Source organism: Nycticebus coucang, chromosome 21, assembly GCF_027406575.1.
Source record: "Nycticebus coucang isolate mNycCou1 chromosome 21, mNycCou1.pri, whole genome shotgun sequence".
Taxonomy (NCBI): domain Eukaryota; kingdom Metazoa; phylum Chordata; class Mammalia; order Primates; family Lorisidae; genus Nycticebus; species Nycticebus coucang.
The window spans coordinates 2,960,609-2,984,269 of NC_069800.1; the positions used below are offsets into that span (position 1 = coordinate 2,960,609).

A 23,661-nucleotide genomic window follows, 5' to 3' on the forward strand; every position below is an offset into this window, starting at 1 on the left:
GAAACTATTAATCTTAAGAAGTTATTTACCATGGAAAACTCTCATATTACCAACATTCCAGTTTTATAAATTGCTTGTATTAGAGCAACACATCAGACAAGGAGAGGGAAAAAAGCCTTAAAATCTTCAAGTTTAAGTAATCTGGAAATCTGGAAAATAAAATGACAACACACCTCTCCTTAGCACTAATCTCAGCAGTCATGAGAGTCATTTCAACAATACCTATCATCACGTCTGATCAAACAGAGTGATTGCCCAGTTCTCGAACAGGAATTTTGAAACATTAATTAATTAAAAATAAACACACAGGGGCGGCGCCTGTGGCTCAGTGAGTAGGGCGCCGGCCCCACATGCCGAGGGTGGAGGGTTCAAACCCAGCCCCGGCCAAACTGCAACCAAAAAATAGCCGGGCGTTGTGGCGGGCGCCTGTAGTCCCAGCTACTCCGGAGGCTGAGGCAAGAGAATCGCTTAAGCCCAGGAGTTGGAGGTTGCTGTGAGCCGTGTGACGCCACGGCACTCTACCCGAGGGCGGTACAGTGAGACTCTGTCTCTACACAAAAATAAAAAACTAAAAAATAAATAAACACACAGAAGACAAAACGCAAAACAAAGCTGACACTGTGTGAACTAACAAGACTACTGCATATACATCATTTGTAGGAGTTGGAGGTTTGCTTACTACAGTAGTTGAAAAATAGTTTTCCAGTTAACATCTTTTCCGCATAATGGAGATGTCAGGGTAGGTTTACATGATTATGTAAATGGTCAGAAGTTGTTTATGTAGCTCTGAACTGCTGAGCGATGAGCAGGAAGACCTTCGTGTTCAGCAAAACCCTTGGGGCTTTTTCCCAGAGAAAAGAAGCCCCGGTTCCTCTGGGGATTGCTGGAAATGCATTCCAGATGAGTTCCACTGGGTTGGCTTTCCTCCGCCTGTCAGAGTCACTTATTACAGCGCTGGTGAGGGGCTGTGGCATCGCTGCCAATCTCTACCATTACCCTGAGTTTTGGAGTTGGGGTGAAGGGAGCCATTTCTGCAAGGTAACAGAGTCATACTGTAGAATGTCCGTGGCAACGTCTTCAACCAAAGCACATACTTTTCAATAACAAGGCTTTCAATATGCCCACACACACCACAAATTGATCCTTGTACCTATTCTATCGCAACCATTTCCTCTGGCGCACACACATTCCAACTTGAAAGTACAGTTGTGTTGTGTGTGAGTCTCTGCGTCGGTAACGCAGTCTCTTTGACAGAGTCTTCTGCCTGACTACAGGCAGGTAAAACCTTTCGAAAGCTCCCTCTCCAGGCTTCTCAAGTTCAGTGCCACCCGCCCACCCAAACCCCGGCTCAGCCTTGGCAGCCTAGAAGCAGAAATAGTTGTTTCCCTGGCAAGAGCGCCTGAACGATCTCCGGAATTCCGCGTCTCTCGGAGGCCAGAGGTTTAGGTACCCGGGCAGGTCGCGCCTCCTTGTGCCCATACTCAGGTTGCAAAGGAAGGCGACATCGCCTCAATATTATCCCCAGCCGCTGAAGCAGCACCCTCTATGGAACCTTCTACGTCCCTGTACGGGAACCAGGCTGATGGTCGCCACCAGCCTGGGGATCAACAAGGAGCCCTTTTCCAGTTTCGCGGGTGGGGACGGGGGTCCGCCTGCCCCGGCCGCGCCTGGCAGGTGCAGCGCCCAGGCACCTCCCTCGGGCGCGCACTGAGCATGCCCAGCTCGAAAGCGCGTGGGCTCCGGCCCTCCCGGAGCCGCTCCCCCTCCCCACGTGTCTCCCCCTCCTCGTCGCTGAGGAGCCGGCAGCCTGAACTTCGGCGCGTAGGGTTTTCCAGCCGCCGGGAGCTCCAGGAGGGGAGGGGAGCGCCGCACTAGACAGAGCACTGGGTTGAACACCGGGATTGGTCGCAAGTAAGTAGCTTTCGCCACAACACTGGGACCCTCGGACTGTGCCTGTGCCGCGCCAGAGGCTCTCCCTGGCCCGGTGCTGAGGTAAGTCAGGCGCGCTGTCCGAGTCAGCTTCGGCACCGGTGCGGGCGCCCCGGGTGCCCCGGCTTGTGGATTTGGGGTAAAGGATCTGGTCCTCGCGGGCTGCCAGAAGGACAGGGGACTTCCCAGGGCTCTGCCTCCTACAGCGCTGGACAGCGGCTGTGGGGCCGTGGCACCCTGAGCCCCACAGCTAAGATGGGTCGATGGGCGCCCTGAACCCAGGAGGAGGCAGGAGCCCAACATCGCCACAGTCACCCACGGCGACCTTTCTTTTCCTTTTTAATCAGAAAATAAGTTTGTTGCACTGCGAGGCAGTCACAAAACAAGGAACCCAGAACCCAGAATGCTTCGGGAACCCTTAAAATCAGCTCCTCCAACTGGTCCGGGCTATTTTTCCCTCTCCGTGAGCCCTCAACCCTGGCGCGCGGTTCTTCGCGGGCGTTCTTTCTAAGGTTTCCCGGGGTTCCGATAGCCCGGCTGAGCTCTCAGTAGAGGAGGGTGAAGTTGGGCTGAGGTTTGAAGGGACTTGGGGGTGGGGAGGCAGGAGCCCACAGCCGTGCTGGAAGGAGACGCGTTGAAGCAGACTGGTTTTTGGGGTGCTCACCGGGTGGCAGGCTCGGTGCTAAGCGCGGGGGTACAGCGGTTAGCCGCAGGGATCGGATTCCCGCCCTTGTACCGGGTTTCTCCCGACCCTGTGGAGGAAGTTTATAGGGGTGGCATGCATTTCCAACGACTTCTGGAGGGCGGGGGTTTCCATTTTCTTGGGAGAGGCAACGACAACCTCTTGGTCTCCCCGGACTCTGACTGCTAGCTGTGCGCCGGGCTCCCCGCAGACACCAGTCCGCTCGCTCGCTCTCCTCGAACGGAGGACTCAAAACTGTCGTGCCTTTCCTCTTTGTGCTTTCTGTATACATTTTACTATTTATGAAAGGTGTGGAGGTGAGGGTAGGAGGACGTGGGCTCCTGAATCTCTCTGAACCAGTCGGGGAGTCTGGTGCTTTTTGCAGCAGAGCGGAGCTCCTGCGAGGACGCGGCTTCGCGCTAGGGGAAGATCAGGCTTTTGGTGGCTGCCCCGGGTTTCTAATTTGGAGCGAAAAGGCTTGCGGAGGTTGTGAAGGGCGAATCAATGGGACGGATCCCCTCGGGTGTGCGGTCGGCTTGGAGGACGGTGGGCTGGATCTTGAGATGTGGCTGGAGATTTGTTTGTAAGGAGGAGTTCCTGAGAGGAATATTCGTGGAACTTTTTCCAGTTTTCCTATTGACGTCAACATAGGGGCGGGGACATGTTTGTCAGTATAACTGTCGTTTAATTGCACGGGAAGACCCGCTAGTTTACTGTGGCGGGAGCTGTAGTATTTCAACAAATAACGCCATGTACCTGATTTGTTGGAAACAAACCTGCAACGTGACGCTTGCAGTTTTGCATTTTGAAGTTTATGGTTCATGCCCTCTAGGGAGTGGGGCAGGAGAGAAAAGACCGTAAATTTTCGAGCAAGCAGATCCACCCAGTAGCATTTCAAGTCGGGCTGATTAGCAAGTTTGTTCCTGAGATAGTGAAAAAGAACGGTGTGCCTCCTGGGGCAGCCACCTTGAGGTGATTTGGGCAGCAGTCACGGGAAGGTTAACATTTTGCCCGTAAGTTTATTCTTGCTATCTTCATCTTGTTTCATTCAAGACTTTGTGGAAAACTCTGCAACGGATTACTGAAGTAGATAAGATTGCTAAGGAGCAAAGGCAATTCCCATGAGAATGTTATTTTTGCAGCCTTATAAAAATCACTGTGGATTTGTTTGTTTAAACTGGCTTCAGCTGCCCTGTCTTGGTGAGGAGAGATCCTGATGATAAACCTCATTATTTTTTCAATCTGAACCCTATGAGATTGCTGGAAAGGATGAGCAAACTGACCTTTTAAATTAGGGGCTAAGATTCTAAGAGAAGTGAATTGTTGTTAAAGGCTGCCTGTCAGAGCCACATGAAAATTTCCACAGAGGTAGATTTCTTTATTTGCAGCCTTTATGACAACACTTCAGTTCCTTTCCTTCATGGCAGCGCTGTGTGGAGACTAGAGGACCTTCATGTCGTTGGGGAGTCAGTTCACCAACTCTTCCTAGTCCTTTCATATTGGCAGGTGATTAAAAGTGATCAGCCAACAAGCCTTTTGAATGTTGTTAGACTTTTTATCATCCATTTATTTTACCTGCTTCCCTGTCCTTTTTGTTCAGATGTAGGTCTTCTGGGTGGCTCCTGTGGCTCAGTGAGGAGAGCGCCGGCCCCATAGACAGAGGGTGGGGGGTTCGAACTCAGCAAAAGCCAAACTGCAACAACAACAAAAAAAATGACAGAAGTAGGTCTTCTGGTTTTTTCCCCCTTCTGAACACTAAATCTTTTGGCTGCATGTTTTTTTCTTATGAAATGTACACAGGGTATTTGTTACTTCAATTTAGGTCTTAAAAAATATGTAAGTAATTTGTTTAAGCTTCTAGCAGAAAATTTCCTTTTATAGTTCTGCCTTTTCTACAAAATTATGTCTGACAACGGTTACAACTTGTTGGATTCTTTTTTGTTATATCTGAAGACAGAGATGTTGAGTCATTACAAAAGTTTTGAGATATACAGATACATAAGATCTGTGTGGACAGAAAGGAATGAATCCCTGCCAGGAACGCCAGTAAGCCACCAAGTTGAAGCTTGCACAGGTGAATCAGAAAGGACTCTGACTGTGTTTCTTTGAAGTGAAATAATGGACCATAACACAAGTCTGTCTCAACACTTTTGTAGTGACCCAGGTATAATATACATTAGTTTAAATCTCCATTTTATCAAAAGGAGTTAATCTTTTGTAAAAACTTGGTTTCACTTGATTTTAGTTGAATTAATCCATTTCCTGTGATGGCAGAGAGATGTCTCTACAGACTTGTTTGTTGTTTTTGTCATTTTGTTTTCCATAATGCAGTGTTTTAAATTTGGGGAAGGAAGCAAAGAAGTAGGAATTTACTGCCCAAATTTAATGTTACTCGTGTTTTTATTATTTACTATCAGAAAAAAATCTGACAATACATCAATAACATTTGTTTATAAATTAACATATCATCTTACATGTTTATAAAACACAGAAAAAGAAACTAAAGGATGGACAAAGCAAATAATTATGAAACAAGTTCTGATGTTTTTACGTATTCCAGTGGATTATGTTGTACAGCTCCTGCAGGTTGGAGTTTTTTTTCCCTCTCCTTTCCTCTGCTCTACTATTCATTATCTCTGATTCTGTGGCCAGTTGCGAAACTGCTACAATTCCGTCTCCCATAATGGGTGGACTAAGTTGAACTGTTTCCCTGTCATGGACTCATATGTGGATGGAATGAGATATAAAAGATAAATATGCTTGGGATACATCAGCCTAGATCACCCAAAGTAGATATACAGATGGGGGACAAAAAAAAAAAAAAAAAATTTGGGTTTAAGGACTCAAGTATCACCGGTTGGGAAGTGAAGGGGTAAATGAGTGAGGAAGGAGAGGCCACTTTCCACATGTCAGGGCTGTGTGCAGACTAGAAAGTCATGAGTTTTGGAGCAGATTGATCCAAATCTGGCCCTATCATTTATTGCATTCACGATATTGGGTAAGATGGTTCCTTAACTTCTGTGAGCTTTAGTTCCTTTAGCTGTAAAATTGGGATAACATCTATTTCAAGACATCGTGATAAGGATTAAACATGAGATGATAGGTAAAAAGCTTGGCTGTATTAGATTGGATCACTTAACAGCTATAAAAAATGAATCTAAAAATATACTGCCTTAGATGTGAAATACATTTATTTCTCATTTGTGTGAAGTCCCAAAATGTGTGCTCATGGCAGCACTCCTTCAAGGTGTAATTTGGACACCCTGCGTGCATCCATCCTGTGCCCTCGCCATCTTCAGCAGGGTCACTGAGCTTACCTACATCGAGCCCTTGGAAAGAGGGCTTGGGAAGGTATTGATTGCCCATACCTGGAAGTGGTACATATTATTTTGTGTGAATTCCACTGGCCAGAACTCAGTTGTACATAGGTATATCTTGTAATAAGGGAGGCTAGGAGGTTAAGAAATATAGTCTAGCTATATTTTCCAGGAAGGAGAAGAAACGATTGGGAGAATATCTAGCATTCTCTAACATTCTGTGACTATGTGTGATGTTTCTTTCTTGTTCAATAAATGTGACTTCCTTTTTGCCCCCCTCCTGCTGGTTTTTCTGGAAGAAAAACTAGAAAAGGTATAAGAAATAAGATAATAGTAGAAGAAGCTAATACATTCCTAGTGGCCACTGTTTTTGAGATATTTTGCTAAACATCTTACCCTCCTACATAGGTATTATTCATCTCTATTGTACATAGGCAAATAGAAATTCAGTCCTTTGTTCAGCTTAGCTGGTAAGTAACAGACTTGGGATCTGAACCAGGTTCTTTGACTCCAGAATTGATTTTTTTTTTTTAACCGCTAATTTTTTGTTCTTGTCTCAATCTTTTCTTACTTAAGCTTACTTAAAGTTTCTGTTTGTCTATATTATAAAAGTAAGGAGAATTTAAAAAATCATAAAGAAAAAAAGATCACATCTACTCTTAAACATACTGGTATAGAATTACAGATAACATAGATTTATCCTGAATACCTAGCAGAATCAGGAACAGATATTTAAGGTAAAGCCCTACCCCCCCCCACTGTGATGTTCTTTCATTTCTAATAAACATACTGTCATGATCCATGCTTCAGAGTATTACCTTTCTCTTAAGGTTCCATTGTGGGAGTCTTGTGCTACTATTTCCTTGAAGCAGTATGTGAGCATAAATTCCTCTCCACTTCTCAACATAATCAAACATCCTTCCTGTTAAATTCACAGCTAAGATAATCTCTCTTAACTTTTCCTTTGATAAGGCATTTTTGTTGTTGTTATTGTTGCAGTTTGGTCGGGGCTGAGTTTGAACCCACCACTCTTGGTATATGGGGCTGGCACCCTACTCACTGAGCCACAGGCCCTGCCAGATAAGGCATTGTTCTTCATCAGTACCACTAACTGTTGCGTGAACCGAGGTGCGAACGAGCAGCAGCTTTGCTGTAGGTGTAAACTCGCTCCTGTAATTATTAAGTCAAGAAACAGACTATACACCGTTTGATGGCATATAGCAAAATTCTTTATTCCACGTTTAAGTTTTATACTCTTCCAGTCAGGTACACACCTAATCCATTATCTATTAGCTGAATTTGAACTTGAAAGGAAATTTACCATATCAATGTGACCACTTGTGTAGTAAATCTCTTCCTCTAAACAGTGACTAGTTTTCTGAGCAGGGCACAAAGACAAAAACAGCTATAGGGGAACAGAGTTATCTTCAAGCATTCACTCAGTTTACTCAGTATGAAGTAACGACTGTGACCTTCCTTCAGGGCAGAGCACCTATAGACCTCTGACAGTGTGTTGTTAACATATGTCAACCCTCTGGCCCATATCTCTGAGGAAGGGCGGCATGCCCTTGGATCTCAGGCTTCACGGGGTGTACTGCTTCAGAGAAAAGGCCTAAGGAATTTTCCAAAGAGCCTAACTCTGTGAGTAACCCAGGGGGGTCCAAGCGTCTTAAGCCTCTGGAAGAAAAGCATGTCATTTTAAACTCACACTGAATTTACTTTGTGTGCTTGATGTAGGATAAGTTTGTTTCTAAATATTATCCTACACTAACCCTCACGTTTGGCAAGTAACTAGCCAGTCTCTGTCTCAGGTTCCCAATGAGTGCATGTGAGAATACCAGCTAATTCCTCTTGTTCTCTATGTTTTGCAAACGTTTTTCTTCTTTTTTTAAAAAGTGTTTACTTCCTAACTACAGGGACCTGTATCCACAACCCTAGTATGCTCATCTCACCTTTCTTATGTATTGTCTTTTATAAAAGTGCCAATTATAGTTTTCATTCCCAGTGGCTATAGTGGAAATGTGGTCAACAACAAGAGAGCACCTTTTGTCAAGGCAATTCTTACTGCAACATTAGCTATTTTTTTCTTTTTTTTTTTTTTCATTAGCTATTTTTTTCTTCTTGTTGGTGTTGTATTTGTGGCCTCTTGATAATTAATTAATGGCACCCATCTTCTTGTCATGGAGGTGGGCATGTGGACTGTGTATTTATCAATCACCTTTTTCCAAAAGTCCCTGTTCATTTCTACGTGACTTTCCTTGAACCTTGGGTCATAAGAAATCTACCTTATTTTTTCCCCAAGCTCCTTGTCTTTCCAATTTTCCTTACTTCCATGCCATTTATATACATCCCTGTGTGTCGATCCCCTTTATGATTTGTTTAATGTGGAGGAAGAGAGATGTTTTAACACAGTATCATGTTTTCAGACACCCAACAAGCCAAGTTCCACAAGGCCATTTAACAAGCTAAGAAGAGCTGCTGGAACAAACTCTAAATTTTGTGACTTAAAATAACTTTACTTCATGCTTATGTGGGGTAGTTCTGTTTCCACAGCACACTTCCTGACGGAGTGGCTTTTTGTGTGGTCACTCAAGGAATCAAGTTTCTTATACTCCTGTGGTTTTGTCCTCCCCTTCATCCCTAGAGTCCTCATCATTCAGCCAAGGTAAAGAATGTGAGGGGAGAAATTACCTAGAGAGGTCTCCTGGGGGATGTAATAGCAGAGAGGTCTCCTGGGATGATGTATCAGGCCCAGCCTGAGAGGGGTTATCATGACTTCCGCCCTTGCTCAGTTGGGCTGAACTCAGTCACTAGGGCATTCTTTGCTATAAGGGAAGCTGAGAAGTGGAGTTTGGCCAAGCGCTTGAGAGGAAAGGAAATGAGTTTGGCAAGTAACTAGCCAGTCTCTGTCCCAGGTTCCCAACGAGTGCATGTGAGACTAACAGCTAATTCTCTATTTATTTTTCTAATGATAGGAAAAGGAGAGTATGCAGATGTGGGTTATTTGCCTAACCAAAAAAAAAAAAAAAAAAATACCCATACCCTTTTTCCTTTTAACTTTGGTCTTCATTACAATCCTATTCTTAGTACGTATGGTCTGGGTGAGACCTTATTCCTACTTAAGGATTGGAAGATGCAAAACTGGTCTTTACAGAGATGAGTGTTGACTCTTCCTGTCCACAGTAATTGTTTTGAGAACAGAATGAGCATGGAGCCCACTGGGAACCACTATGGAGCACTGAGATGCTTTGCTGCTTCTCAGTGGCTCCATTGGGCTGCATGCATGTCCTTGAACCAGTTCCTCTGGTCCAAGGACATCTCTCTGGACCAGGTGACTGGAACCACAGAGATGTCAGCCTGCCACCGAGGCAGCTGTTCTGCCACCCCAAAGTAAACCAAGAGCTACCAAGTGCCACCACATGTTACATGAGATTGAAGCCAACAGAAGGGACTGCAGGGGTGTGGTGGAGAGAAGCCAGGTCCTCTTGCATTGTTTGAGCCCATTGATCTAGCTATGCCTAAGATGGGTTTCCTGCCGATTTTATAGCTCTCTGGACTTAAGCTGGTTTGGGTTGGATTTTTATCACTTAAAGTCAATACTAATTAATTATATTAAGGAAAAAAGAGGAAAAATTCTAGGTAAGAATATGAGGGGGCATCTTCTTGTCCCCTCAAACATGAGCTCATCTTATGTGTTGCTTTGGTTGTGAGGTTAACAATTCCACTCCCTTGCGTTAAATCAAATTTCAGTCGAGACCCATTTGGAATTCCCCTACCGAGGCAAGTTCATTGCCTCCCTAAATCACAAACCCAAAGTGCTTATTTCCCCCAAAGCCTATCTCTCTTTATAGGGTTGTGGAGGGGAAATGGCTTAATTCTCTCTTCCTGGATTTATTCTGGTTTCTCCTAGAGCATGCTTTCCTTTCCAACCTCACCACCCCTTTCTTCCCTCAGGCCTGCATCCCAGCTGCACCAATCTAGTCACCAATCGTGAAACTTGTTGTAAGAGTTTCCCCCCCACCTGCACGCCTTTGTTTACATTGTCTTTCTATTTGGTCTACACTGCTTTTTTTTTTTATTAAATCATAACTGTATACATTGATATGATCATGGGGCATCATACACTCGCTTCATAGACCATTTGACACATTTTTATCACAGTGGTTAACATAGCCTTTCCGGCGTTATCTCAGTTACTGTGCCAAAACCTTTACATTCTACATTTACCAAGTTTCGCAAATACCCCTGTAAGATGCACCAAAGGTGTGATCCCACCGATCCCCCTCCCTCTACCTATCCCCCCTTTCCCACTTCCCCCTATTGTTAAGTCTTGATTTCTTCATGGAAGTTAGATGTATTTTCTCAAGATAGGAGCTATTCAACTTCACTTTTTGTTTGCATATCAGGAGAAGATTTGATTCCTAAATCAAATACGAACTGTAGTTTGCAGGTTAAAGAATGCTACATTGTCAGAAATTTTGTTGAAGTGCATTAAAGATAGGAACTCTTCATCTGGCCTACAAAGTTTCTGCTGGGAAATCAGCTCCCAAGTAACTAGGGCAACAGGTGAGCCACAGCTGTTAATATGATAGAATTAGCCTTGTAGATCAGGTGGAGCTTATACAGGACAGCTGACAGCATTTTCTATTTTTTTTTTTTTTTAACATATGATGCAGCTGTGGACAAGTGCCAGACAGAATCTTGGCAGGATTCTGTGGTGGAATATCTCTGCACATTGTTACATCCATCGGCTTGTCTTTAGGAGGCTGGTCCACCTGAACTAAAAGTCATACAGGAGGCCTTGAAGCTCATTTAGAATTCAAGGGCATCAAGGCCAGAGTCCAGAGACATTATAAGCGAGTCAATGCTTCCCTTCAATTGGACGCATTTTCTTTGATTCATCACACTGTGGCCAGCAGCACAGTCGCTTTTTTCTTCAAGCTCTCATATGAGGAAGCATTGCTCTCTGGAATGCTAGATGTATCTGTCAAAAAATCAAACAGGATTAACACTCGTACTTAGCACAAATAAACCCATATTTCCTTAGAAATGAACTATAATCCTTAGTTTTATTGTCTTTTTAGGTAATGTATTTCAATTCCTACTGCCAATAAAGAAACTATTACAATATTACCACAGGTGTTAAAATGGGAAATGCCTGTTGAGATGTACTAGATTTATCTTAGGTCCTGATGAATGGTCTTTCTCTATGCAAAATTTTCCCAAACAATGAAAATGTCATTAGACTAAGTGGTAATAACAAAATAAAAGTAAAAAAAATAATTCCATATACGTAGTACTGCATAATAATGTACCTTCTAACATGGGTTGCTGGATGTTAAACATAGCTTACTCTTGGGAAATCCATTGACTAAGTCTATCAGTTTCTTTTGCTCAAGTTTCTGTAATATCCATTACCTCATTTCATATTTACAGTAATCATAATCTTTCATCCACATTTTTTAGATTAAGATATTGATGCTCAGTGGCATAGAACAATTGGCCAAAGATAACATAACTAGCAGCTAGTGATATAGGAATTCATAACCTGGAGGTTTCTTTTGTCTTTGATTTTAACATCTGCCTATCTGCCAATAATGCAAATTGTTGTCAAATGATCTCATAGCACAGTAAAATGCTGAGAAGTGTCTCAAGAATCAGGGAGCGGAAAAAAGAAAAATAAGAACATCAGTCCTGCCTCTACTACTTCTGAGATTTCTATTCCAGTTTCAACAATATATACTACACATATTAGAATTCCTTAGCTGGGCATTGTGGTGGGCATCTGTAGCCCAAGCTACTTGGAAGGCTGAGACAAGAGAATCGCATAAGCCCAGGAGTGGGAGATTGCTGTGAGCTGTGATGTCACAGAACTCTACTGAGGGTGATAAATTGAGAGACTATCTCAAAAACAAAAATTTCTTATAAAGTTTAATTTTTCAAAAAAAAAGTTCAAACCATCCTACTGTAGCATGCTGCCTCTGATAACTTATGAAAACTAAGAGCTTATCACACACCTTATTTAACCCTACCATCCTGTTAAATACCCTGACCTGTTAGCAGGCCTTCTAAGAAATGATGGGAAACCCAGGGCTCTGTTGAGCCACATACCAGGCTTGCTTTCCTTCAGCTTGCATGGCTTTGAAGAAAACAACTGTGCCAGCATCTTCATAGACATGAGTCAGTTTTTCACAAAAAGCAACCCAATTATTGACAGTACCTGAGGGTTTTTCTTGAGTATTTTATATTCTGGATGACTCTCCAAACAGGGCAGTGACGTGTCCTCCAAAGATGTTGCGGCAGTTTTTTATCACAAATTCCACAAGCTGATTAACGTATAAAAAAAAGAAGCATTTATTTTCATATAACATGTTGATAAATTGCATTTTATATAGTAAACTGAAATTTAAGAAAGTGTATTCTATTTAACTTCTATAAGACATTGTCTTTAAGACTAAATACCTTCCATTTCCTTTACAAATGGTGATTCAGTTCCCCAGCAAGTATAATACAAAAACTTCATTACCTTTTCTGCAGAGCCCATTTCTTCTCTGCCTGCAGAAGGATGCCAAATAATACTTGGAGCCATACACACCCCTAAGTGTAAAGCATCCATTTCATTTGCCATGGAGAGTTCAGCGATATTACTTAAGACCAGGAACACGTACCTTAAGAGCACAACGTTTCCTCTTGGTAGCTGGTCTAATAGCCTAAATACAGAAAAATGTACTCGGTAAGCAAGGCAATTTATTTCAATCTTGTAAAGGCAGGCAACACTAACTTTGCATGAGGTACAAGGCAAATAGGAACCCAGCTCAGATACCCAAGTTTCAGTTAATGTGGAACCCAATGAAGTGAGAACTGCAGGGAGACAATGAGAAAAGACACACCGGAGATTTGGGGGGGGGCATATTTATACACTGTCTTCACAACACAATGAAAACGTAGTAGAATTCAGATAAGTGTCATTTAAAAACGAATACCCTTCATGAAATACTTTCCTGAAACTAGCTCAATATGCTGAAGCTTAGGTAAATCTTGCAACATTTAGATTACTCTCAACCACAACCCACCAAAACCTTTCTGATGAAATTAAACAGTAATTAATTTTAAATTGCTCCTTTATTTTTAACTGGCAACACAGAAATGCTGTCTCTAGGTGAAGAACCAAATCCCAGTTGTAAAGACCACCCGGTCCATTCTGAGAGTTCATTGTCTGCTCCACCATCTTCTGTGGTTGATTTTGTTCCAAATATTGCCTCATTCCTTTTTTTTTTTTTTTTTTTGAGGAAGAGCCTCACTATGTCACCCTGGGTAGAGTGTTGCAGTATCAGTTGTCAGTTGTCACAGCAACCTCAAACTCTTGGGCTCAGGGTGTACTCTCTTGCTCCAGCCCTTTAAGCAGCTGGGACTACAGCCACCTGGCACAATGCCCAGGCATTTTTCCTTTTCTTTTGGCAGGTGTTTCGCCATTGTTTAGCTGGCCCAAGCCGTGTTCAAACCTGGATCTTTCAGTGCGTGTGTCCGGCGCCATAACCACTGTGCAACAGGATGCCGAGCCAAATCTTACCTCCTTTCTATCACTTTTTACATATGTGTCACGTTTTCATTACTTTCTTTTCTACTATTCTCATTTGGTAATTGCTAAAAGATTCTTTTTTTCTTTTCTTTTTCTCTCTCTTTTTATCTCTTAACAATTTTTTTTATTAAATCATAACTGGGTACATTAATGTGTTTATGGGGTACAATGTGCTGATTTTGTGTAAAATTTGGAATGCTTACATTAAACTGGTTAACATAACTTTCACCTCACTTTCTTAATGATAGTGTTAAGACATTTATACTCTACTCTTAATTGATTGACATGTACCCTTGCAATATACACCCTAGGTGAAGTTCCACCAATTACCCACCCTCCACACGTCCTCTTCCCTTCCTTCTCCTCACTTTCCTCTTTACTCTTTCATTCTGGGCTACAGTTGTGTTTTACCTGATTATTTACCAAAATAATGTATTACTCCTACTCAGAAAACATGGACAAGCTGATATTTATGATTGTTGCTTTTTTAATAAAAGAATCTGCAACCTGAGGAAAACAAGCTGGTCTGACTCCTGTTGTACAAATCACAGAAAAGACTTTCTTCAGCATAATAGTCTGAATAGAAGTATAATTCCTCTGATGAGGAATTATGCAGGACTTTCAAATGGACCAAAAGATTACTGGGTGTATTCTATATAAAATAAGGCATCTAGTAAACGCTTTGGGGATACTATGGGATCCCCAAAGCCTTTTCACAACCAGGACTGTTTATATCTCTGTCATTTGAAGATAACTGTTAGCAGTGTACATAAAACATGGCAAAAGAATTGAAAACTCTGTCTGGTAGAGAGTCAACAGATTTCTCTGAACCCTTGCTCTGGTAGAAAGGGGGATATTTGCATCATTTTGTAAATTTATTTCAGTATTTCTGGCTCCATTTGGTTCAAATACGTAAGGTTTCATAATGTGCAATCTATAAAGATGGCTACACTATCTTACTGATTTCCTTATTATTAATTTAACCAGAAGCATTGATATGCATTTATTTCATATTTTCATGAGAGACATAATATTTTATTTTATCTCACTTTCTTTTATTTGTGTATGTATGTATTTATTTATTTATTTTGAGACAGAGTCTCACTATGTCTCCCTTAGTAGAGTGCTGTGGCATCACAGCTCACAGCAACTGCACAGCCTTGATCTTAAGCAATGCTCTTGCCTCAGGCTCCCAAGAAGCTCCTCAGGCACTCAACACAATGCTGGGCTATTTTTGTTGTTGTTGCTGTTATTGTTGTTTGGGACAGGCCAGGTTTGAACTTGCCAGTCCCGGTGTATGTGGCCATCATTCTGGCCTCTGAGCTACAGGGTCTGAGCCAACATAGCCTTTTAAAAAATATTTATCTTTTAATGGTACATAGGATACATACATATATGAATGATATGTGTATTATAAATATAGATAAATGATATTGTGAACAATGACCAAACAAATATGTAGAATTTGATGCTATCTAAATGGCTTACACCAAACCCTAATGGAAGTGGAGTTATGATTATGCCACATGGCTTAGTTTCTGGTATCTTCAATATCTGTACTATGTTCCAACAATCCCCAAAAGTATGCATATAATTCATATTTAAAAGATGTTCAAGGAAAAATATCTATACTAAACAATAACATGCACGTAAATGATAATGAGTGTCCTGAATTTTCACAGAACGCACACTCTTTAGTCAGAGTAAATAAACATTTCTTTTCTATTCTCTTATCATGTAGGATATATCCAAGAAAGGACTATTGAATTGGTCCCAAAATTTCCCTTGGCATGAGAAGAAACAATTTACTTTTTGTGATCATACTGACACTGTACAACTCCCTTTTTTACTGACATGTCTCAAGAAGCTGAGCTGAGTGATTCTCTGCTTTGTTCCCACAATATTCTGTAAATATCTCTTTTATAGGACAGATTATACTGCACTAACAGTAATTTCTTGGTTTATCTATCTTTCCCAAACTGAATTTCTTGAGAAGAGGAAATAAGTCATTTTCTCTCTATGACTTCAGTTCATGAATTAATAGAGTTGTTTAATTACTTTGATATTTACCAAAATTAACATCATAAATTGTAGCCTGTGTTATGCTGCATTAATTCACTTCCAAAAACCACAGTTGACTCCCCTTTCTGACTCTTCCATGCAAGTTTCAATTTGCAAGTCTTATTGGGGTTTCTGGCAGGGTTCCATTTGATTGTGTCTGTAGAGATTTTACATTTCTTCATTTTTGTGTCTCTCAAAAATTTCATAGTGACCCACATAACAGTTAGTGAATTAATTAATAATAGCTCTTTTTATTCATTAAAAGTCAGGTACACAGAAGGGGCACAATGTTCAAGCATTCCATGCTTATAGGATTAGTGAGAAAACAATGACAGTGACAAGCTAATAGAAGCCAACTTTTAACCTGGTGCCCATGAATATAACTTTGACTTTTAGTAGACAAATTATAAAATGTAAGGTATAAAATAAATTTTTGATACATAAATGTTAAAATAATTACCTTTTAATTTTTTCAATTTTCTGTCTGTCGCTGCTTTTCTCCATTACGGACAGCCACTCATGGTAGAGCCTTGATAAAAAAATGCTTTCCGGAATGTTTTTTAGAAAATCCTTACACAGAGGAAAAGCAAATGTGTTAAGGCATTATTCTCATATCAAGTATATGCTAGAGAAGTCAGAAAGAATACAACTTGTTTCAAAGTTTAGTGAAGTCCTCCCTTCCATGACCTACACAGAATTCTGTGCCAATTCACCACTGACTTTTCAACAAAGAAATGAATGCTTTGATTTTTTTTTTTTCCAAATAAACCCGTAGGAATAACTAAAGTCAGAATAACTGTGGGAAAGCTAAAGGACTCTCTATTTGGGTGGAACCTCCTCTGTGTACACATTTTAGCAGACTTGTACGACATCCTATGTTCTGGTGTTAAGGTGGTCTTCATGCCATCAGTATATGATATGGGAATGTTAAAAGAGCAAGTTTGACTCCACTTTACTGTTTATTCTTTTTCTGTTATGTTCCATTACCTTCAAAACCGGTTCCTCTTCTGTATCCCTCCATTGTATAACTATGAATGCACTCCTCTAAAATTGTTAGTGATGTAAGTTACTAACTACACTGGTGATTATATCCTTGGTGATTATCCCTTTTTCTGATCATGTTGTTTCTGACCCTCACCTGCGAGTCCCCCTCCCTACATTACCTTAGGAGATTGTAGATTGTATTTTTTTGTGAAAATAAATTACTAAGTGCTCTTGTGATCATAGCCTAATAAACTGACTAACACACCTCACTCTCTGTTGCTTTCGCTTCTGGAATTATGCATGCTTGACCCCTAGAAAAGTTTTGCCTTATAAAATTCAGAGCCTCACTCAATTCAGGGTTGCACTCAGAAACTTCATTTTAAGACACTGGGGCAGTTGCCAGCCGGCTCTTCAATAAAAGTTCTCCTCTTTAATTTGACTTGTCTGGTGGTGTGGTCTTTGAGGGGACTCCTGGACATAACATATTAGAGATTCCAGGGAGGTTCTCCAGACACTGACACTGCCGCTACTTAGGCGGCCTGCAGGGTGAGCTTTCGTTAGAAGCCCCCTGGAAACTTTCCAGGGAACCTATAATACCCAGTGCAATCAGGAGAAAAGCTGACAATCACTCATAAATTCTGCCAAAGTCCACCTCCGGAGGGAAGAAATTTAAACACCTGTATCCGCCAAGTGTCTGCAAACATGAGTATAACGACTTGTTGTGTACATTTCTTGTTGTGCTTATTTGTTCTTGTAGACCACTGTGAAAATATATAACTGTTTGTTGTATTTGTTTGTTGTGAGTTGTGTAGAGCCTTTAGGAACCTCTGAGGGAAAGCCAAAGGGGATGGAGCTGTGGACAGGAACCCCAGGTTGCTGGGCTATTGGCCTGTCAGAGACTGTCAGAAGCGTGTGTCAGTAGAGCATCCCACCCCTGAAAATGCTGGAAGAAAAACCAATGGTGAGTTTTAGCCCAGCCAGAGACAGCAAGACATTTCTGCTGCTGAGACATCATTGATGTGGCCTCAGTCCACAGGGAAATTGGGGTTCAGAGGGCAGGTGAAAAGGGACTTTGATTTCTATCCTCAAGAATGATGCCTGAGGTTGGTCCTGTAAACCTGTGAGACAGTAACCTCAAACTCCTGGGCTTTGGGCCTGTCAGAAGCAGTAACCCTGGGTTACTGAGCTATTGGCCCATTGGGGGCTCCCACAGAACACTGGGATGCTGATGGGGACCCCAAACCACAGTTACACAAAATTACATATTTTAGTTCATTCCTGTTCCATTTATGTCTTATGCATTTAGTTAATATATTTTAGTTTGTACTTTTGCTTTTTTACAACATAGTGTTTTCATCACCAAAACCAGACTCACCCCTAATCTGTCTTTTCAAACATTTGAAGGATATTTTTCCACAGAGAGAGTTCTCCAAGGAACACCTTAGGACCCTTTGTGAACTTGAGTGATGAGCTTTTCATGTGGGATGCCCCCCTATCCATTCACAGGTGCTTTTGAGCCTTTTCTCTAACAGTTTAGAAAACAGCCTCAGAGAATCTAGTCAAGATGATTGGTGGAGATGGATGAGACCACCTTGGGAGGGAGAGTTCAGATGCACCTGGTGGTTTCTGCTAATCCTCCAGGTCCCCTTGATGAGTCTTCAGGGAGTCAAACACAGGGAGGAACTGGCATGCAGGAACAGGCACTTACACAGGCAGACGTCCAAGACAAGGTGAGATCCATCTGGGGATCCCACAATTTGGGTGGAAGTGGGGGGTCTGATCAACCTCTGAGTCTGTTGAGTGGTGTATGAGTGTGTGTATTGGTTCTGAGCGTATAGAAATGTGAGAGTAAGTGTGGACTAATAGACATAGTTCATGTCAGGCCCTTGTCTGTCTTGTTGTTTTATGTCATTTGTTCAGGGTTCATGGGAAAATTGGTCTCGGCCTGAAACAAACAGTCTTGGAGACATTTGTGAGTGGATTGCAGATCTTTTCATTCAAGGGATCCTTCAAGACTTTGCTCCTTCTGAGATCTCCTTCTTTACCTACTTGCTCTTATGTGTCCTACAACGCTCACCACTTGGTGTGCCTTTGACCTGGCAATCACTGGTCTCTTCATCCGTATTATTGCTATTTGGCTTGGTAGTGCTGCCCCTCCAGAGTAGTCCTCCAAATGGTGTGTGGCTGTGACTACTTGTTTTATCTCTTTGTGGCGACCTTGTTCATACTTCTGTCCCCACCCAGTGTATTTTTCCCAGCTAGTTCTAATTCTTCTGCATCTCCCTGGATCGTTGATGCCTCATCCTCACCAGACTATGGGTCCCTCTTTTTTCTATCACCTGGGGAAGACTCTTCCATCATAGCAGTAGCTCTCGACATGAGGCCCTCTCTTTTTCCTAGTCTAGGGAGGTCTCTATTGCAGGAAGTGATGACACTCTTGAACTACATAAAGACCCTGGAGACTAGTCTGTTCCATTCTCCCACTATTAGAGTTGTTACTCAGAGTGTCTTTCCTTCCAGGATTCTCACTCTTAGCATTTGCCCCATTGTGGTACTCTTGGTTCCCATCAGTCAAGAGAGGAATTGTGTAGTTTTTATAATATTATCATCCCCTGTTGGCTCCAAAATTTCCATCCTGTTGACTTGTTAGTACATGTATTTTGTCAGCCTATCACATTTCCTGTAAGCCTCCATTCTTATGCAGGCAACAGGGTTGTTGCCGGAATGGCAATGATGACTGGTTAGAAATTCAGACATATTAAAAGGAGTTCTGATTCCTTTCACTGCCTATAAAGACTAGCCCACTCCTTTTAATTGACACCTGCTATTAAAGATGCCATTAAAGGACAAGAGAACGCCACTCAACCTCAAGTGAGAATCTAAGGTATTTCAAAAAACATCAATGTCCTCATGTCACTCTAGTATTATATTTTTATTCTTGTCAGAGATGTAATAAGAAAAAAAATAGATCGATTCCAAGGCATGGCCTGTTCTATCGTATCTTCTACTAGACATGTGCCTGGATGATTGTGATTCAGGCTTATTGTCACAAAAGCTGACCATTTGGGGGTTAGGCTATTGAGTTTTCTAATTCCAAACTAATTTGAACTATTGCACCCATTTTAAAAGTCAGATAGAGAAGAGGAAAATTTGTGATTTCAAAATAGGGCAATTCTTTTAAAAACCTCCATAGAGAACATACTCATGATTGCTCTTGAAGAACAACATTAAATCTTACAACTACCCTTGAATGAAAATAACTTGGAACCATCTTAACTAACTCTGCCACAGTTGGAATAACAACTTAGGAGAGGTTTTGAATTGCAGTCATGAACCCCCAGCACATGACTAAACATCTCTTGTCTTTCAAAGCAGATCCTAGGCCTCGGAAGAATTTCACAATTCATTTGAGCTGAGATTTCACAGGACTAAAGAGCAATGTCTCCTGAAAAGTCAGATGTATCCAAGTTAGCAAATCTCAAACAATTTTTGTCCAATCACACTGGGAAGACTTATACTTCTATTTCAGTAAAACCAGAAGACTATGTTAATTAGTCGCATGTAAGCACTCCAATTTCTACAGATAATCAAGACATTGAATCCCATCATGACAAAATTGTATTCATGATTTGTGTACAAATGACTTAATGAAAAAAAGAACATGAGTGAAAAATTAAAAGAATACTTAAGTACCATTTCAAAACAGACTTAAAAATAAGAAAACAGAAGTTTACAAAGTTGTGGTGAAAAATATGTCCCTTTTCACAACCACTTAGAGAAAATGGGTGTAAAACGCAGTTGTACAATAAAACTTCAATTACCCAAAATCCATTTAACCAGATTCTTCAATCATTATGATTCTTTTTTGGTTGCCCCTTTAAAAAAAATAATATTCTTGTCATTCGAATCACAATTTAACACTTAAAATACCATTGTTCTTTGCAATAGTCTCAGCAATTTAGTACATTTTAAGAAGTGTATTTTTATGAAAAACAGCATGCTGAGAAGATAGTTTGAGACAGCATGATTTTCTTAAAAAAAGAGATGGAAGAAAACCTGATTTCATGAAAACCATTTATTATGCCAATGTACATGCACAATATTCATATCCTTGGCATATATAATTTGCTTAAAGGACCATGTATGTCTGTATTATTTCCAGGATGGAAGAATAAGTACAAACCCTTTGCAAAACTGAATACATGACAATAAATCAAGTTCTCCATTTTTTTGAGTGATATTTATTTGAAAATATCTGAATCAGGATTTGTTGAAGAAGAGACATGGCCCATGTATGAAGAAATGTGATTGATTGTAAAGTCATGAAGTAAGATTGTCTAACAAGAGGGCCACTCTGCTGAACTAGAGGTAGGCAAGATTCATTGTCATCATGTTTCCCTGAGATTCAGGCTGAGGGATGGTCTCTACCACTGGCTCTGGTTGATTCCAATCCTTTGGGAGATGAAGGCCTAAGAAAGTCTTGTAGAAGCTATTGCCAGGGACAGAAGCTGTGCTAAAAGCTGATTTTAGGTCTAGGTTTTCAAAAAAATAAATACATGATCGACTTTTAATCTTCTAAAACAAACAAACTTTCAATGCCAAATCCGATATCCAGGTAAACTGGGTTTCATTTATGATGGTTAAAATAAATACTTTAATGACATTCACATGTTGAAGAAATTTGCCATAACCAAACCAGCTCTTCAGGATATTCCCAGAACTATCCTCCATAATGATAAGCCCAATCCTGTACCACAAAAGTAAACTCATTCAGAAACTTTTGATCAAACTCCAACTTCTACAGTGGTGAAAGGATTAAAAATGTCTACTGGACTTTTGAAAAACTCAATACCCAAAATTTTACCAGACTTATCAATATTCTCCATTAATATGAATGGCTTAAACTGTCCTCTAAAGAGGCAAAGGTTGGCTGACTGGATACAAAAACTCAGGCCAGATATTTTCTGCATACAAGAATCACATCTTACCTTAAAACATAAATATAGACTCAGGGTGAAAGGATGGTCGTCCATATTTCAGGCAAATGGTAATCAGAAAAAAGCAGATGTTGCAAATCTATTAGCAGATACAATAGGCTTTAAACCAACAAATGTAAGGAAGGATAAGAATGGTCACTTCATATTTGTTAAGGGTAATACTCAATATGATGAGATTTCAATTATTAATATTTAAGCACCCAACCAGAATGCGCCTCAACTTATAAGTGAAACACTAACAGACATGAGCAACTTGATTTCCTCCAGCTCCATAATGTCGGAGATTTCAACACTCTTTTGACATTGTTGGATAGATCCTCCAATAAGAAGCTGAGCAAAGAAATTTTAAAATTAAACCTAACCAACATTTGGATTTAGCAGACATCTACAGAATATTTCATCACAACAAAACTGAATACACATACTTCTCATCAGCCCACGGGACATACTCCAAAATTGATCACATCTTAGGTCACAAGTCTAACCTCAGTACATTTAAAGGAATAGAAATTATTCTTTGCATCTTCTCAGACCACCATGGAATAAAAGTTGAACTCAGTAACAGCAGGAATCTGCATATTCATACAAAAACATGGAAGTTAAATAACCTTATGCTGAATGATAGCTGGGTCATAGATGAGATTAAGAAGGATAACCTGAAATTTTTAAAACAAACGACAATGAAAATACAAATTATCAGAACCTCTGGAATGCTGCAAAGGCAGTCCTAAGAGGGAAATTTATAGCACTGCAAGCTTTCCCCAAGAGAATGAAAAGAGAGGAAGTTAACAACTTAATGAGACATCTCAAGTAACTGGAAAAGGAAGAACACTCCAACCCAAAACCCAGTAGAAGAAAAGAAATAACCAAAATTAGAGCAGAATTAAATGAAATTGAAAAAAAAAACAAGAATTATACAACAGATCAATAAATCAAAAAGTTGTTTTTTTGAAAATGTCAATAAAACAGATAAACCTTTGACTAACCTAACCAGGAAGAAAAGAGTAAAATCTCTAATTTCATTAATCAGAAATGACTAAGAGGAAATAACCATAGACTCCTCAGAAATTCAAAAAATCCTTAATGAATATTACAAGAAACTTTCTTCTCAGAAATATGAAAATCTGAAGAAAATTGAAAAATACTTGGAAGCACCTCACCTTGCACAATTTAGCCAGAATGAAGTGGAAATGTTGAACAGCCCTATATCAAGTTCTGAAATAGCATCAACCATACAAAATCTCCCTAAAATGAAAAGCCCGGGACCAGATGGCTTCACATCAAAATTCTACTAAACCTTTAAAGAGGAAGTAGTATCGATATTACTCATCCTGTTCCAAAATATAGAAAAAGAATGAAGACTACCCAACACGTTCTATGAAGCAAACATCACCCTGATCCCCAAGCCAGAAGAAGACCCAACAGGAAAAGAAAATTATAGACGAATATCACTAATAAATATACATGCAAAAATATTCAACAAGATCCTAACAAGCAGAATCCAGCAACACATCTAACAAATTATACATCATGATCAATTTACTTTTCTCCCATGGTCTCAAGGATGGTTCAATATACGTAAAACTATAAGTATAATTCAGCACATTAAACAAATTAAAAAACAAAGAACATATAATTCTCTCAATTGATGCAGAAAAGCTTTAGATAATATCCAGCATTCCTTCATGATCAGAACACTTAAGAGAATTAGAAAGGGGAAAGGGAGGGGAGGGAGGGAGAAGGAGGGGCATTAATGGGATTACACCTGCGGTGCATCTTACAGGGGTATATGTGAATCCTAGTAAATGTGGAAATGTAAAGATCCATTTTCTTAGCAAAATAACTAAGAAAATGCTACAAAAGCTATGTTAACTAATGTGACGAAAATGTGTCAAACGATCTATGAACCAAGTGTATGGCGCCCCACGATCACACTAATGTACACAGCTATGGTTTAATAAAAATAAATAAATAAATAAAAAGAAAATTAATATAGCAGGGACATTTCCTAAACTGATAGAGGCCATCTACAGCATACACACAGCCAATATCGTATTGAATGGAATTAAATTGAAATCATTTCCACTCAGATCAGGAACCAGACAAGGCTAC

At 40.5% G+C, this 23,661-nt stretch overlaps 1 protein-coding gene across 3 annotated transcripts in view; it reads left to right on the plus strand.

Annotated features, from left to right (window-relative positions):
- The window catches only part of LOC128573573 (leucine-rich repeat-containing protein 37A2-like), a 116,101-nt gene that overhangs the window by 35,238 nt on the left and 57,202 nt on the right, over window positions 1–23,661 (plus strand). Inside the window, exons 2-3 of one of the 3 annotated variants that reach the window (XM_053573828.1) lie at window positions 17,365–17,513; window positions 18,194–18,282. In XM_053573828.1, the coding sequence (XP_053429803.1) occupies window positions 17,493–17,513; window positions 18,194–18,282 (110 nt within the window). In that variant the 5' untranslated portion in view covers window positions 17,365–17,492. Of the gene's footprint in view, window positions 1–17,364; window positions 17,514–18,124; window positions 18,283–23,661 lie in introns of those variants that run through there. The other 2 variants (XM_053573827.1, XM_053573830.1) reach the window with 2 other exon arrangements.